The following is a 16,976-nucleotide window of genomic DNA, read 5'->3' on the forward strand; positions in this document are numbered from 1 at the left end:
TCATTCCCCAACATTATTGCTGCCAGTGAGGAAGAGCAGAGACAGGATGTTGCTCAGCGTTCATGATACCTACTGTACTGAAAGTATAAGATCCATTCTCTGGTTTTATTTTATTTTTATTTATTTTTAAATCAGTCAACTTCTGCAGGTGCAGGAGCATCATTTATCCATGTCATATTATTACTACACTGCATTCATCCTCCTGCATTCATCAGATAAAAGCTGGAACGCGTGGAAGAAATGTGCAGAGTATCCCGCTCGTTCACTCATCTAACATAATGGATTTCATGGGGACTTATTGCATTCTTACAGGGGTGTCCATTAATCATGGCTACATGCAGATTGACTCATCATCGAGCAGGTGTTAATGCTATTAGTGATGAAGGTAGAATTAATTTGTGCAGCGGAGTACGGTGCGATCTGCTGTCGGTGCGCGTCTCTCGATCCGAGCGTGTTTTTCTGAGCTGTGAGGAGGAGGGGGGGAATACGCACCACATCCGACACGATAGACAGGAAGCAAAAGAGACTGGTAGTACCAATCGCTCCTGTCTGTGGTTGCCTTTTATGTGATCCTGTGGCCCTTTTTGTGTTTTTGTGTGTCGACGGTTGCATCTTGCATGACAGTGAGGTGTGTGTGTGTGTGTGGGGGGGGTGTAAAAGGATGCTGTCGTGTGCTGCAAGGGAAAATAATACAAGGTCATTAGGAAACATTTAGAAAAAGATTGGTGGGGGTTGAAGGGTGGTGCAGTGTAGGTGAGGGGGAAGGATGGATGCAGGGGGGAGAGAGCAGGAGCGAGGGATGCTGAGGGAGAAAGACGGTATATTCATAGCAGCAGCGGTATTTATAGCCGCCCAGAGGAGAGGAGAGAGCGCGGGGGCGTGGCTTTTTGCGCTGCTTCGCATGGCGGAGAGGGAGAGTGGGGAGGAGAGAGGCAGCTCTGGCGCGAGTGAGTGAGCGAGAGGAGAGGCTATTTGGCAGGAGAGGGAAGGAAGAAAGAAAGGCGGGAGAGAGGGAGGGCTGTTTTTTGAGTGAGCGAGTTTGTGTGTGTGTGTGTGTGTCCCTGAGAAATAGAGAGAGAGGGTGGAGAGTACTGAGCTGAGAGAAATCTGTCAGATTCAAACACACTGTCTGTGTGTGTGTATGTGTGTGTGTGTGTCTGTGGTAGAAAGAGAGCGAAGGATGTAAAGAGAGGTGGAGAGCTGAGGAACACATAGAAAGAGACCGAAGAGGACCACAAAGTGAGGTATGTACGGCTGTCATGCTGCTCATAAATCCAGAAACAACCTGTGTGTGTGAGCATGTGCATGCGTGACTGAAGTGAATGTGTCTGTGTGTTTATATATAGTTTGGTGTCTTAAATGGACACTGTGTCCTCTTGGGGGGTTTGTAAGTGGACAAATGGAGCTACTGGCTGTTAGAGGAGTATCAATTATGTAATACAGTGTGCACCATTTTCACTGTTGATGCTCTGTATATGAGTGTGAGTGTGTGAGAGAGAGAGTGTGTGTGTTTGCGTGCTTGTGTAATTATGCTGAGGTGTTTATGTGGCCATTGTGTGGAGCCCTGCCACTGTGCCTTGACCATATGGGGTGATTTACAGCCACTGTTAAAAACAAAAAAACACCAGTGCTGATGGAGCTGTGGAACCTTAAATCCCACCTGCTGGCCTTCTCACCTATAAGGAGTTCACAGCTATTTTCATGTTATGTTATTAAGGCACGCAGATAAACAAGCTTCTCAGAGGCATCTGCAAAGTAGCGCTCCCTTTGTGCTGTTGGTTCACAGTGCAACAACAAAGATTGTGATAGTAATGTAAGACAGCAGCTCGAGTACAGACACAGCAAGCTCAAAAGCTTATGTAGGAAGCCGAATGGTGTGTTTTGTTTTCTTATTTGATGAGTTTACCTTTAGTTAAACCCAGGAGGAGCAGCAGATTCGAGAGCGACATTGTCACGATAAAACTTGAAATTCTCACGTTGATTGAAATCGTAGCCCTTCCGGCTCACAGGTTGGCCTGATCTAAGATGCAAATCCCTGACCTCAGATGGCAACACGAGCGTCCTTGCTTTCACTGCATCAAAACAACTGCACAGACAGTGGTGTGCTTCAAGCGTGTTTGCTGTGCTTGCACATGCATAACGTGGTGCTAATTTTGACCTACTCCACTTCCCTCATGTGTTGATTTGCCAATGAGCTGTGCCGGACACTTAAGTGACATTACAGGAAATCAGGCGTGACACTTTTTCCACAGAATTTGAAACCACATGTGGTCACAGTCTTTAGGTCACAGTCATTTTAACCCAAAGGATGCAGAACAATTTAACAGTAATTTTACTTTCTATCTATTGATGCAGTCATATGCTGTAACCAATTCAATATAGGTGAATGTATGTCAGGTAGGGTGAACCTGCTTTATAACTATTTTATGACCATAACTTCAAATTTGTAATAGCAGGTCTGGCTAAAAGATGGTGGAGTCAAAAGTAGTTTTGTTTCCGTAAATGTAGAACAATGGAAATGGAAAGTGGCCTCAAATATGCTTACTATTAATATATATGCATATCTTAAAAAAACTGTAGTTAGATTTAGTAGCAGTGGAGATATTTGTGTAAATGTCCCTGATTTCATATTACAGCAGTGAGATTTTCTCTTTCAGTACTGTAGACCCGAGGAGCAAAAATATCAGTAGAACTAAACCTAAAGCGCTGATTAATTATCTCACTTAGAGAAGGTTTCAGCGCTGTGCTCAGGCAGTTTCAGCTGTGCCTGAGGAGCGGATGTGGCCTGACAGCCTTCCACCCCCTCACACTGCCCAACTGTTTCATTTCACCTTTTTTTTTTTTTTGATATCTGACGGGATCTACAGGTATGCATTCCACAAACATTGCCTGTAAATGATCTTCTGCATTAAAGTCAACTCTCCGTGCTTTTGCAATTAGGTATCATGCCAGAATCTAAAAGGCGCCTGCCATGTGTATAATATGGCTACTGTGCTACTGCCAGAAAAAATGTATGTCCTTTTGCAAATGTAAATCTTTTTGCTCTGTGCCGGTACTTAGTGGACTGCTGGCCGCACTTTCTTTTATGGGATGAATTCCGTGTGGTTCTCCTCTACCACCTTGAAACTAGCTGACCCTGTGCTGTGTGTTTTTGGCTGTGACGCGAACCAGGATTAAGCTGCTGCTAAAAAGATTTGGTGAGATTTTCAGGTAACAGAGTAATTCTCTACAGATGGTTGTGAGAGGAAAAAAACCTGTGGTAGCATACTATTATGCAGTTTCCTGTTTGCTGTGGAAGTTTCTGCACAAGCAGCACTTCACAGGGTACACAGGAGTGTATAGAAACTCTGGCAAGAAGCAAACAAACCTGGATTTTGGCTACTTTGCATGGCGAATATAGCGTCCTAAATCTCATGGCAGATTCTTAATAAGTTATGGGCCTGGAGTCGGTATGAGTTTGTGCTACCTTTTGTTGTGATGCAGTCACGTTGGCTGTATACTGTGGTTTCAGAATTACCGTCATGCAGCCAGTTGGCTGACAAATAAGGTAACTTCCAGCAGTTGAAAGTCGGTTGATACCCACTACCTTTCTAGTTATCTTGATGACTCAAATCATTTTACACTGCAAGTCACACTCAGCCATTCACTAATACTGTTCTTTTGTAGAGTCTAAGCAAAAAAACTGTATATCAAAGATGGATGTAGCCACAATATCATCACTTGGGTTTTAGACTCCGTAGCTTGAAACCTCAACGTTAGCATTTTACCTTCTGCTGTGCTGTGCGGGGGGATTTTGTAGATCCATATAACCATATCTGGAAGGGAGTTCTAAGTGCTAAGTTATTAGTTAATGCTAGCAAGCTTAGCAAGGTGCATCAGGTTGTAAACCTGCTAATTAATGCTACGTAGGATTTCACTCACTAAAACTGAATCATTAACTTTTTGGGCAAGAAACTCCGCACCACACAGCAGGCCATATTATTGATCAGATAATTTTCTTTAAAAATCCGCCAAGTGGCACCAACAACACTAGGGCTGCCACGATTAGTCGACTAGTCACGATTACGTCGACTATCAAAATCGTCGACGACTGATTTAATAGTCGACGCGTCGTTTGAAGCTTTGTAAGATCACAAAAGACGCAGGAATATGTAGTAGGATTTAAGAGTGTAATAACGGATTGAAACAGAAGATGGCAGCACTGCATGTACAACGATGCCAGCTGCCGTTAAACCCCGAAGAAGAAGAAACTGTGTCCCAGAATTCATAGCGCGGCCCAGCTCAGTTTCCAACAATGGCGGCAGCTAGTTAGTTTTAATATTACTCTTATTATTCTTTCTGGGTCACAAAATAAACGTTTAACATATTTTCAGGCGGGAATGTAGCTGTGGAAACCTCAAATATCTGCTCAGTTTATCAAGACACCGCATATTTTCAAAAGCGCTCCGACGTTTTCGGAGACGTCTGTTACCCACTAGCTCGATAGCTAGCCGGGGGCTAGGCTAACTAGAGCCGTGAGAACACCGGACTCCCGGCAAATCGTTTTCAAACCCACCGCCGTCTTTCGCTACTCAGGTTAAACATATGAGTCACTTAGATAACTTAAAAATGTTATTGTTTGGCTTTTTTTTTCTTTTAGTATTTTATTTGTTCCTGAGTAAATCTGTTTGGCTGAGATTAAAGTTCTAGTTTTTACACAGCTGAATAAACGTCAAGCAGACAACTGATTATCAGAAGTGTGAGATGCTGGAGAATCTACTCCGGTGTCCTGTTATATTTTAGATAGCAAGGAGTTTATTAAACTTCACTGAAACAAACTATCATCTTGTCTTTATTTTTAGTTAGCACATACCTTAAACACTTAAAGCTGTAAGCTAATGATAGTTATATAAGAGCAGATGCTGCTGGTGCAATAAGCTGTACGTTTTACGTCCAGTGGATGATGATCTGATTAGTCGACTAATCGCAAAAATAATCGGTGACTAGTCGACTATCAAAATAATCGTTTGTGGCAGCCCTAAACAACACAAACATGGTTGAGGCTGGTTGAGTTCAGGAATCAGCAGAGGTCAAGCAACCTGCCAGCAAAAGTAGACGCATTTCTAATTTTACAGCTCACTAGTATGGGTAACATTGTCCACCATACCTTGGTTAACGATGAAGGCAAAACTTTTGTTTTGTTTTTAATCTAGGCTTAAGCTGGACATTTTAACAATGGAGCAAATGGGACGTGACTCAGTTTTGGAGCCAGCATCAAGTGGACAATAAAGGAAGTGTAGTTTTCAGTTCATCTACTTTGGTTAAATGTAAAACCTGTTGAAGTTGCTGTTGGCTTTTAGCATGTGTCAATCTCCAGCTGTGATTTGTAGTCACAGAGGTGAAAATTAAAAAAAAAAAAAAAGGCTACAAAAACTCACTGTAACTCACAGAAAGTCAGTGTTGCATTTTCACAAAACTGGGATACTCAAACCAGACGACTTTTAGAAACAGCAGTCAAAACGGAAGCAGCCAACTTCTAAGATATCTACACATTCAGCTGGTTATATGAGAAAGCTCTTCATGAACCATATCGTGACTGGACAGCGGGTTTTATTCAGTCTCTTTCTGCCCACTACAGAAGTTTTATTTATTTTTTAATTTCACACCCACGATGTGTGGCATGCACTTACTCTTTAGATAACTCTGATTACATCATCAGGGTTTCCTCTAGACCATTAAACATTTATGATCATGTCCTGAGAAGTACTTATCATGATTAGTAAACAGAATTGGCCGAAGGTGTGATCCCTCATTTAGGTTACCTCCCTATGTGTGGAACAATATATGCTTAAAAATACATGATGCAGCTATATTTTTCCATCCACAGGTCCAGATTGTTGATCATTTATGCAAATTCTGTTTCATCAGTATGCTTTTTTTACATTGCACATTGTACAATAATATGATGTGCCAGACACAGTATGGGTCTATACTTTTCTTTTTTTTTTGTAAGCCATGTAATGTAACATTTTTGTTAGCTGATGTTTATCCTACTCACTCCTCCTGCAGTATAAGCTGCAACCAGCTCCATCCTGTCCCAGGTCCTGATTGCATCTAAAAGAGGCTCTCCAATCAGCACGTCAATTGATCGGTGTCACACCTGACTCTGTCTGACTTGGGCTTTCACATCAGTCAATGCACAGCTAGAGCATACATTAGCATGATCATGCATTCATGATTTTCAACATTCATCTGTGGTGACGAAGCTGCTTCAGCACCTGTGTCTGCAGTGCTGTTGAGCGGAAGCCTAATAGTTCCCAAAAGTCAGCTTTTCGGGAAGTTAGATCATCTGGCCGAGGGTCCCGCTGGCTGACACCCATATGTTTCCTTACTTGTTTTTATGATTTTTTTTGTTTGTTTTTACGGTTTGGCTATGTCCTGAGTTCAGGGGGTTTTGGGATAGTTTTCCTCCGAGGCAGCTGTGAGAAGTCTTACAATTTGCAATTAGACAGCACAACATAAAGTTCTGCACATTAACACGGTCAACATAGCAAATCGTTGCTGGCTAACAGTAGTGTCAGGAAATCCCCGTGCAGTATCAGCATAACATCTAACACAATATCATCCTTGTATTGATTCTGCTTAGTGTCCCTTTTTCTTTTTTCCTTTAACTCACATTAGCAGGAAACCCCCTTGATGGCAGTAAAGCTCTAAGACACGCTACCACATTTATCCTGCCCTGTCGTCAGTCTGCTTTATATTCACCACGTGCACCACGTGACCTCTTTCATTCAGTGACCTTGACTTTAAGTATGAAACACTGGTCCCCTCTAACCTCTGTCTCTCTGTCCCGGCCGCCACCCACCCACCCCCACTGTTTTCCCTCGTCTTTTGCTGAATCCCTCACATCCCCTCCTCTCTCCTCAGATCATTTACAGTGGCTTTGTTCTGTGCAGATTAAGGTCGCACGCTGATGAAGGCTTCCTGTGCCTCCAGAGGTCTCGGGACCCTTGGAGTCTCATTTGCAGATTTTCTCTTCGCGTTCGCTCGCTCTGCTTCCAGATTTACTCTCCACTTGAAACCATGACTGACTATGTCTGGATCACATTCAGTGCACTGTTTTTGGAGGAAATGAAAGCACAGGTCTGACAACAGTTGTTAAGATGGCATTGAAGAGATGCCAGGCCAGCTTTCTTGTTTGTTTTTTATCTCCTTGAGTGTGCCGTACTGCCGTACAATCTACCTGCATCAACAGTATTAACTTTACAGTATAAATGAAACTGCATTAAACCACCTGGTGTCTTTTAACTTCAGTTACTTTTGTGAACTGAACACAATTGATTGCTTGTGGCGGATTGAGGAACAATTTCCACTGAAGGATTTTTTTTTTGCATCCTTCACAGGGTTCTGAAACCTGTTGAGAAACTGACACAGGATGTGGGGGGTGAAGCTGCCTCTGTATATATGGGTGTGTGTGTGCTTCCTTGCATGTGTGTTGAAGTTAAAAGTGAGAGATGAGTAAGAAACTGATTTTCATTGACAGCCTCGAAGGACTTGAAAGTCGTCCTCAAAGCACTTTGCATTCTCTAAATATGTTATTTTCTCCCGGTCTCTTTCCTGTTGGCTTCTCTTCTCTGTATGTTTAGTTATGCATAGGCACAATATATTTACATTGTGAACTTGTGAACATGACACGTCACAGCACTATGATTTGACTACAAACAAAAGATAACCAGACCTTATATTACACAGTGAATGGTAAAAATGTTTAAATATTAAGAGCACTAGACCAGAAGATGATTTAAGTAAAAAAAAAAACCTCACCCAGTTACCAAGCTTAAAAGGTTATTCTGTGTTGGAGAAATCAGCTTGTAGCCATTTTTAAAACCCAACCCAGTGTGATATTACGAGGTTCAACCAATGAAAAACCTGCCCACTAACTGAATACACTGAGGTAGGGAATAGACACCACCTGTTTGCACAGTAGAAATCATTAGCAAACATATGTGATGGATGTAGCCACTGTTGTTTCATGAAGTCCTTTTATGAAACCCCAAAGTCAGAGCGCTGTCTTAGTATTTTGGAAGAAGTAGTAACTATATTTAGGCTGGGGATGTGCACGTCGGGACATTTGTATGTTGCTGCTCTTGTTCGTCTGCGTCAGAAATGCTAGTAGGTTAAACATAGTTTATTAGTGCATAATTGCAGCTGTTTCAGAAATGCCACTAGCCAGGATGATAGCCCCTTATTTCTTTTCTTTTTCTGCTATTCTTTTCTAGATTAGCTGGGATCATTGTCCTGTTGCATCACCCAGTTTCAGTCGAGCTTTAGCTATGTCAAAGTTTTCCGTGTCCGAGAAGTGGCTAACTTTTTCATCCGGCTAAATCACCACGGTAACTTATGCTGAACACATAATGTTGTCTGGAACAGGCTATTCTCAGAGTTTCCACTTAAAATCGACTGGAAGCGCTACGTTTTCACTCATAAGCAATGTCTGAGATGAGGTGTTTGCGCTGTTAAGCTGTGTTTGGTTGTTGCTGTGCTTTGTGACCAGTCATCTCCAGTTTGGTCTGGTCTGTCCAGAAAAGGTTATTACAGAAGTCTTGTGGTTTCTTCATGTTGTTTGCTCAGATACAACTTTGTAAACCTAGGCTGTGTTTCCATGCACTCTCATTTAACATGCTGTCTGATGCCTGTACTGTCTGAGATGTGACTCTTGGGTTTTTTGCAGTTTGTGTGAGCTCTGCACAGTCTGACCTTGAGTTGGATTTATAGGACTACCCACTCCTGGGAAGATTGTGACATTGTGTGAACACACACCTGGATGCTCCGGACCAGAAAACTGCCAGAACGTCTGGTTTTATAGAGGTGCTCAAGCAGGCTACTGATCAATTAATGAAGTACATTTGATTATCACTACCTGGCTGCTACTCACTCTTAAGTAGTTACCCATAAGTTACGCTTAATTCCTATGGAAGCAGTAAGTGTGTACTTGCTTTTTCAGAGGAGACTGTGAATAATGCCCAACTGTTGGGAAATTTAAAATGGGAATTGACTCACTTCTGAAGTCGGCCTCTACTGGCCATTTTTAGGAACTGCAGTTTTTGTCTCTTACATGTTAGCATCCCTTTTCATCTTGAAGGTGGCCTCTTGTTTCACCAATGCCTGTAGATGGGTATAACAAGTATACAATACTATAATGGGTATAACTTGAACTAATGTTCTCTATAGTGCTTCATAAATAAAGTTGTCTCGGATTAAAGTTGAGGAGCAGAATTAGGGGATCTCACAACAGATTTTTATGTCTTTTACCTGATGGTTGATGTTCTTCTCAGCCTGAGTAGCACATACACTGACTTTGCTGTGTTAGTGGGGTCACCTCTTAACACAAACCAACCCTCAAACCAAGAATGACAAGTCATTAATAGATCAGCAAACCACCAGTGATTGAAAAAACAAAAACATAGACCAGTGTGTGGTTGTTCTCTAACCAGCATTCATATATATGTGCTTCTGGAAAAGAAAAGAAAAATCACTGAATCACTGGAGGTATTTCCTTGCCTATTACCTTCACGGACATCCCCAACAACCAACCTACGAGGCTACGACTGTCCTTCATTATTGGTGTTACTCATCATCTCTCATCTCCCTCCCACCCCAGTCCTTAATCCTTCACATCCCCATCACTCTGCCCTCTTACTGTCCCTTCTCTGCACCACCCTTGTCTCTCCACCCTTCCTATTATATCTCCATCTCTGGTGTCACTGTCCCTTTCTGTCTTGTCACCCTGCCCCCATGTGTCCACTTCCTCTCATTCGTTCACTCTCTCATTGCGGCCTCCGTAAATCTGTTCCTGCTGCCTTTTTCCTCATCCATATCCAATCTCATTGTACTTCTATCTTTTTTTTTCTCCCCTGCCCGCTGCTCAGGCCAGCTCACCTATGGATCACCGCTCACATCGGAAACCCAGGGGATTCCATGGACGCATCGACCTGACTCACATCCCCGCCAAGAGCAGCCAATCGACACTGATGCCGATGCACTGCACTCAGCTGTAGAGCAGTGAGGCCAAGGGGTCAAGGGTGAAAGGTCACAGGCTACTGATCAAGAGCAGAAGCTGAGGTTACAAGGTTTCAGAAAGAGGGAAGGACAGCGAGACTCCGAGAAGCTATCGGGAAGGAGCGTCTCAGTGACAGACGAGGGCCAGGGGATCGAAGATGATGACTTCACACGGAAAGCTGAGGCGGGAGAAGGGGAGCCTGGCTGAGTATGAATCGCAGATGAAAGGTGAATATGCATGCGCTTGTCTCCGTGTATACGCTTGCGTTTGTACATGTGCGTTTGCCTGCACACATGACTGCACACAAGACAGCACACGGGCAGTCATGCATGAATGTGTGCACTGCGCAGTCATCCACACACACCCACACAAATATACATAACACACACAGTATCTGAACATATGTGTGCGTACTCAAACCTAAGCTCCGTGCAGAGTAAAGGGAGGAGAGCAGAAAAGCTTGCCTAGAAAGAAGCAAATCATTTTTGTGTAAGTGAAAACAAAACAACAGCAAAAATGACCAGTGCTGGCGTAATGAGGTTTTCTCGTGACACCAGCATGTTTTTGTGTGTTTGTGTGTGCGCATGTGTGCGTCGTGATTTGGAGGCTTCATGCCGTGGCTGCCTGGCTCTGTGTACTGTACTACAAGGGTGTATTTATAGCTAGTATTAGTGATGCTGTCTCCTCACATCCAGTCAGCCCCGGGCTGTGTACTCACACAAAGACAGAGGAAAAAGAGTAAAGAGGGGAAAGAAGGAGCGGGCGGAGTAGAGGGATGAGCAATGAGAGGGTGGGGGTAGAGGGGCAGGGGGTGAGGTGAAAGAGCCAAGCGAAGGTGGTGTTTTCTGAGAGAAGGATGTTTGTATGAGCCTTTTTAGAGCAAAGAGCAGCACTGGGTCGCTGTGCTACTGCTTTAGTTGGGTTTGCATACAAGCTAGTGTGTAATACATATCGATATGATTATAACAATTAGTATATCACTATCACATTACAGGGGTAGTCAAACAGCTGTATCGGTCACACCACTGGCTGCGTTTTATAAACCTGATCATAAGACATGAATTATTATTGATCCTCTATCTGAGTTAGAGGGAAAGAATTCCAGTGAAATGATTCATATACTAATGGTGAATGTGCGTGCATTATTTCCAAATGTGCAGAGATACAGTGTGTCTCCAGCTTGTACTTCAGGAGCCGTTGTGATAGGGGTTTTTATTTTTCCTGTCCTCTGTTATTGGTGTCTGGGGATGCCTGTCTTTGAGTGGTGGTGGTAGATGTACTCTCATTCTTTGCAATTAAAAGTAAAAAAAAATACTTACAAATGTACAAAATGTCCTTAAACATGAAAAGTTTGAGCTGATTGGCCCTTATGAGAACACCTTTTAAGACTGTAAACACTGTTTTAATCTGGTTTAAGTCCTCATCCTGATGCTCATGTTTGAACTTCAGATACTCATATTGTCTGCATCTTCATGCCTCAGTGCAATGAGTTGCTGCTTTCTGAGTGGCTGATTGGATATTTAGGTAAGCGAGAGGTTGCACCTGATAAAGTGTCTGAGTGTGTGTAGCAATAATAAGTCAATATAAGTCACAAACTCCTTATTCAGTATTTTTTTCTATTTATAATGTCAGTGAAGACAGATGCCCCGAATAGGGTTGTGCAATTATCCACATTTTAATTTTTGTTAATAATCCAAATGTTATTAAACACACACAGGGAAGATAAACTGTGTTGCTTTCTAACGCTTTAAATAAACAAAATTAAAGAAAAAAACACTGAAAACAACCTATACAATACTCTATAGTAGCTTTTGAATCAGTTATAAAAATCATAATCCTTATTTATTTTCCTGTGCTTATGTTATTTTAAAGTTCGTTTCCAAACCTTTATTTAGTGATTCAGTTGGACATCAGGCACATACTGTATTTTATGCACTGGCTGAGCAGGTAATTACATTTGCTGTGATTGTTAGAGGTTGTGAGCATGTGTTTACTTCAGTGTCTAATCTATTTTTTGTCTCCCCTGTCTCCATCTCCCTCGCATCTCAGACCTGCGGGCCCAGCTGACAGACCAGATAAAGATTTTAGACTCCCAGGTGGAGGTGAAACAGCAGCAGCTCTCAGACCTGTCTGAGTTTCTCCGCCGTCGGGGTGACATCGAGTCTGAATATGCACGGGCCCTTGACAAACTCACAGAGAGGTTTACTCATAAAACAAAAAAGTAAGGCTGCATCAGTTGTGTTTATACATTTGGGTCTTTTCTGTTCCTCTCATGGGTCTGACGTGCGTGATCGTGCCATAATCTCGGTGCGCATCTCTGTTACTGTACAGGAAGGAGCAGTGGGGTCAGTCCGTGTGTCAGGTCTGGTCTGTTCTGCTGACTCAGACCCGTCTGGAGAGCCGGGAACATGCAGCACTGGGTGACACCTGCTGCAACACGCTCACACAAAGGCTGGCACATGGTACAGAGGACACACATCGCCTGCACAAACGGGTGAGAGGATGTTATAGTGTAAGGTCACATGTATGAAAAGCAGCAAAAGGTAGAGGGAGAGTCCTTCTACTCCAAAACAAGCCAATCATTTATTTTTTTCAAATAAAAAGATGATTTTACTTCTTTTACTTTACTCTAAAATGACTCCTTTAAAACTGAGCAGGCTCCCAGATATGAACTTGCAGCTTTGACAAATACCAAATACAGTGACGGCTTTAATATAGATCCTAATTTGTCTTGGTAACGCTGGGCCTCATTCACTTAAAAAAACATTACACAGACTCATCTTGTTCAAATTACTGGATGTCAGACATGCTCTCCGTACCTTCTTGTGGTTGAAATGTGAGCAGAATCTTAATTAAGCCACTACAGACATGTCAGAGGAGCTAAGAGGTTTTGTCTGGCCCGACATCAAGCAGAGGAACTCTTTTAGTTTTTCTAATATCACTTTCAGCACTGTATTAAATGAATTACTGCTACAGATCAAAGTAATACTATGGAAACAATATGAAGTGAAGAGATAATTTTACCAAGACAGAATAACTAAATCATATTTAATAAACCTCCAGGTTTTAATGCTGTCAAGCTCTGAAGGTCCTAAATTCCCACAGACTCAAATTTAAAGGTTCCATGTTTTTCACCCTTTTCACTCCTAATGGTACCCTAATTCTAGCGTTTAGCTGCTAGTACTATTTCTAGTACTCTTACCTGTACTAGGAGACTTAGTGTAACAGGCCTTTAAAGTGTAAAGGGCATATTGCATTGGTGGGCAACAGGAAGCCATTTTTATATATTTTGTCTTTATTTCAGAGCAAAGAAGTTGGAATCCAGATGCAAGATGAGCTGCTGAAGGTTACCACTGAACTGCAGACGGTGAGCACATTATACAGCCGTCCTGAGTGTAACAAGACAAAATACTACAGTCACTGAGACTAGCATGTTGACATGGGTTTGTGCTATTGATGAAGGCTCTGAAGACATATAACCAGTACCACACCGACTGCCTAATAGCTGAGGGGAAACTGAAGGAAGCCGAGCGGTTGGAGGAGAGACACACCGGCAAGTCAGCCGAACTGGGCCCCGGACAGCTGGGAGGGCAAAGGCGAAGCTCTGTTAAGAAGATGGAAAGACTGATGGAGAAGGTGAGCCTGTATTTCTGTGAACGATAAAGAACAACAGTAGTCTTAATATGTTTCTCACAAAGCAAACCACTTCCTGTATTCAAGTGCCAGATACTTGACTACTGTACATCCGGATATTTATCACTAGATGTGGTTTCAAGTTGTTATTCGTGCTAATTCTCTTTCTTACTTTTTATGTTTGTGTATGCACACGCAGAGGCATGGCAGAGTGCAGGAGACCCAGCTGAAGTGTACCAAGGCTCGTAATGACTACCTGCTGAATCTAGCAGGAGCAAATGCTGCCATGAACAAGTACTACCTGCAGGATGTCAGCACCCTCATCGACGTAAGAAACATGCACTTTGTGTCGGGTGATTGTATGTTCATGCATTTATGACACACCTCAGCAGAATAATAAATGAAAGTTGTCACAGGGAGAAGAAAAACAATAGTTTGAATGCACATTCATCCACATTTTCTCACGCTTTTCTTACACCCTTCATTTCTTCTCCCTCTCTCCTGCCAGTGCTGTGACCTTGGTTTCCATCTGTCTGTGGAGAGAGTGATGAAATGCTACCTGGCCAGCAGGTGGCGCATCCAAAAGACTGAGGAGACGGGGCTTAAGCAGTTGGAGACTGCGGTGACATCGCTGGACCAGAGCGGAGACAGAGATGCATTGCTGCAGCAACATGACGCCGCCTTCTGCCTTCCTTTCAGATTCAACTACCACCCACATGAAGGAGACCAGGTGAAGCTACCGTACCTCTGGTAGAGCTGTATGACCCAGCTCAAAGTGTTCAATAAAATGTGTGAAAGTCTAAGTATAAATGCAAGAACAGCCACATCCATTTAAGATAAGGTAAGGTTCATTTATTATAGGTGACCTATGTGTTAATAACAGACCTATACACAGGGTTCTACCATTTCCTTTATTTCATTCGCCTCTCTCTCTTTCTACTCTCTCTGAGCAGTCCCATGAAATAAAGGCTAAAATGCTCCCCTAACATCTTAAAAACAATACAAGTTACAAGTTTTCATTTCCTAGTGCTGTGTGATTTCACTGGTCAAAATATACCTGAATGTTTGCTGAGATCAGCAACACTTTTCTTTTACTATACCTTATTTGACATTAGTTTTATATCTCTTGTGCATTTCAGGTGTGCGAGGTCAGTGCGGAGAGCCAGGTGAGGTACGAGTTGGAGACCAGGTTCCAGCAACTTCAGTCTCGACTTGCTGCCGTTACCTTGGAAACAGAGGAGGTCAGCTATTTGTTTTCTGCCTGTTTCCTTAATGGTCTGTCTGACACTGCGTTAGCCAGGGTGGAGCTTTGCAACATGAGCCTTAAACCTTGAACTCGGAGCAGCTAAACCCACAAATCGCCTTTTTTTTGCCTTTCTCAGATCAGTAAAACGCTTAAAGCCACACTCGCAGCCCTTCTGGACACTATGTGCGACAGCGACTGTAACCCCTCCCCCGATGTGCCCAGCAACCTATCACACGAGCCGCCCGGTGGAGGCACCCTTCCAAAACTTACCCTTGCCAAGCGTCGAGCCAATCAACAGGAGACAGAGACCTACTACTTCACAGTGAGTTAATGAATTGACATGATTGACAGGAGTTTCCTGATAGCAGTTTAAATGAGCAGTGGCTTTTTTTTCCAAACACAGATAAAAATGATCAACTGTTTTTGATTTATTCACTATTTCTTTCTTTTTTTCATCTTAGAAAGTGAAAGAGTTCCTTACCAGCAGCTCTCTGGCCTCCAAACTTCAAGCCAAACATGATATCCTACAAGATGCCATACAGAAAGGTACAAGGAGGATGGATTTAATGCAGTTTGTTCCAGTGTTGCCTTTGATTATGTCTGCAAAATATCCACATACATTAACCAAATTCCAACATGGCCACAAACTGCCTCTTGGCTTAATGAGCATCTTGCAGGTTTTGTCACTCATATGAAAAAACCTGTTAAAAATAAAACAGAAAGAAAGCATGACTGTACATGCTCCACAGTAACATTTAGAGCAGCTACAACAGGCCAAGTATAATAAGACTGCATCAGTGGTAGTCTCAGATTCTGATACTGTGCATTGCACTGAACTCTGTCATACACACACATATACATATGTTACGAGAGATGTCCTCACGCTCTCCAAAGTTATAGACTGTATACAAAAGATGGACATAGCCATGATGTCACTCTTTCACATATTTTCTGTTTCTGTCTTCCAGCTGAAGCCGTTGACAGCGACCCTTCCAGGTAAACAGACTGTATATAAGAGCTGAGAATAAATCAGTGTGACTGAAATGGAGAGAGTACAGAGGACATGGAGAGAGGACAGTGATGGGCTAAATTTAAACCAAAATTGCTTTTTCCATGATGTATACGAATCTATTTCTAGAGGGGCGGACACCTGACTTTGCAGTTATCAACAATACTACATCTTGACTGTCACTATGGGATCATGCATTTTATCTATTATATTTCCCAGAATGCAATGTGCTCGGTCAGTGCGCGTTCGGAAGTCCAGACCTGTTTCCCAATTCTGCCACACACTCTTCAATACAGACATACTGTCCTACATAGAGGTAACACTCACATTCATTCACACAGAAAACCAAATCTGCTCTTCATTTGTTTTTACTTGTCTTGTATTGTTTGCTGCGCTGCTGTTCAAACCTTCCAAATGAAAACCTGCCACATTGATGCAGAAGAATTGGGGATTGTTGAGGGTTCTTGCAGCACATGCGCACAATGACAGCCCCCCACCCCCCTTGCCCCCTCCAGTGTAGTTACTGCTGCCTTCGTGTGTATGGTCATGCTTATGGCTTACTGCTGGCTTTCTCTCCTTTCAATCCATTCCCCCTTTTATCTCCTCCTCTCTCTCTTGTGAAAGGATTAAAATGCACTGGCCTCTTTGCTGCCTCCTCTCGACTCCTCTATTCAGTGTGTGTGTACATGAGCGTATGTGTGCGTGCGCGTATGCTTATGTGTGCCTCTTCCCACTGCCTCTAAATCTTTATTCCCCTTATTGTCCCCTCTCCCTTCTCTTCTAATCTGCTTTTTCTGTGTCCCCGCTCTGCTGTGTTTGGCTTGGTGCAGAAGAAGAAGGCGAATGTCTCGGACACAGGTACTCAGCACCGTCTGTGTGACTGCTTATGCAGTGCATGCAGACTTGGGACTGTTTACCACAAAAAAGCAGTCACCATGTCTAAGTCGTGTCCAGTGCAGCTTTTTTCAGGGAAGTTTTAGCAGCAGGTGTAAAGCTCTTTTTATGAAATGTGTATGCAGTATTCCCCCTTCAGTCTGGGTCTCTCATGT

General features: G+C 42.9%; 1 protein-coding gene across 2 annotated transcripts in view; it reads left to right on the plus strand.

Moving 5' to 3' along the window:
* The first annotated feature begins 1,005 nt into the window (after nucleotides 1-1,005).
* arhgap4b (Rho GTPase activating protein 4b) overlaps nucleotides 1,006-16,976 on the plus strand; it is a 31,301-nt gene continuing 15,330 nt past the window's right edge. The window contains exons 1-13 of one of the 2 annotated variants that reach the window (XM_085447542.1): nucleotides 1,006-1,244; nucleotides 9,909-10,266; nucleotides 12,089-12,260; nucleotides 12,371-12,533; nucleotides 13,344-13,406; nucleotides 13,502-13,675; nucleotides 13,872-14,000; nucleotides 14,181-14,402; nucleotides 14,812-14,913; nucleotides 15,055-15,240; nucleotides 15,380-15,464; nucleotides 15,887-15,914; nucleotides 16,147-16,243. In XM_085447542.1, coding sequence (XP_085303668.1) covers nucleotides 10,197-10,266; nucleotides 12,089-12,260; nucleotides 12,371-12,533; nucleotides 13,344-13,406; nucleotides 13,502-13,675; nucleotides 13,872-14,000; nucleotides 14,181-14,402; nucleotides 14,812-14,913; nucleotides 15,055-15,240; nucleotides 15,380-15,464; nucleotides 15,887-15,914; nucleotides 16,147-16,243 — 1,491 coding nt within the window. In that variant the 5' untranslated portion in view covers nucleotides 1,006-1,244; nucleotides 9,909-10,196. Of the gene's footprint in view, nucleotides 1,245-9,908; nucleotides 10,267-12,088; nucleotides 12,261-12,370; nucleotides 12,534-13,343; nucleotides 13,407-13,501; nucleotides 13,676-13,871; nucleotides 14,001-14,180; nucleotides 14,403-14,811; nucleotides 14,914-15,054; nucleotides 15,241-15,379; nucleotides 15,465-15,886; nucleotides 15,915-16,146; nucleotides 16,244-16,757; nucleotides 16,786-16,976 lie in introns of both variants that reach the window. The other variant, XM_085447543.1, reaches the window with a different exon arrangement.

This window comes from Copadichromis virginalis, linkage group LG23 (assembly GCF_057382275.1).
Source record: "Copadichromis virginalis isolate Kocher_CV1m ecotype Utaka linkage group LG23, C_Virginalis_male_GT1.1, whole genome shotgun sequence".
In the NCBI taxonomy this organism is placed as follows: domain Eukaryota; kingdom Metazoa; phylum Chordata; class Actinopteri; order Cichliformes; family Cichlidae; genus Copadichromis; species Copadichromis virginalis.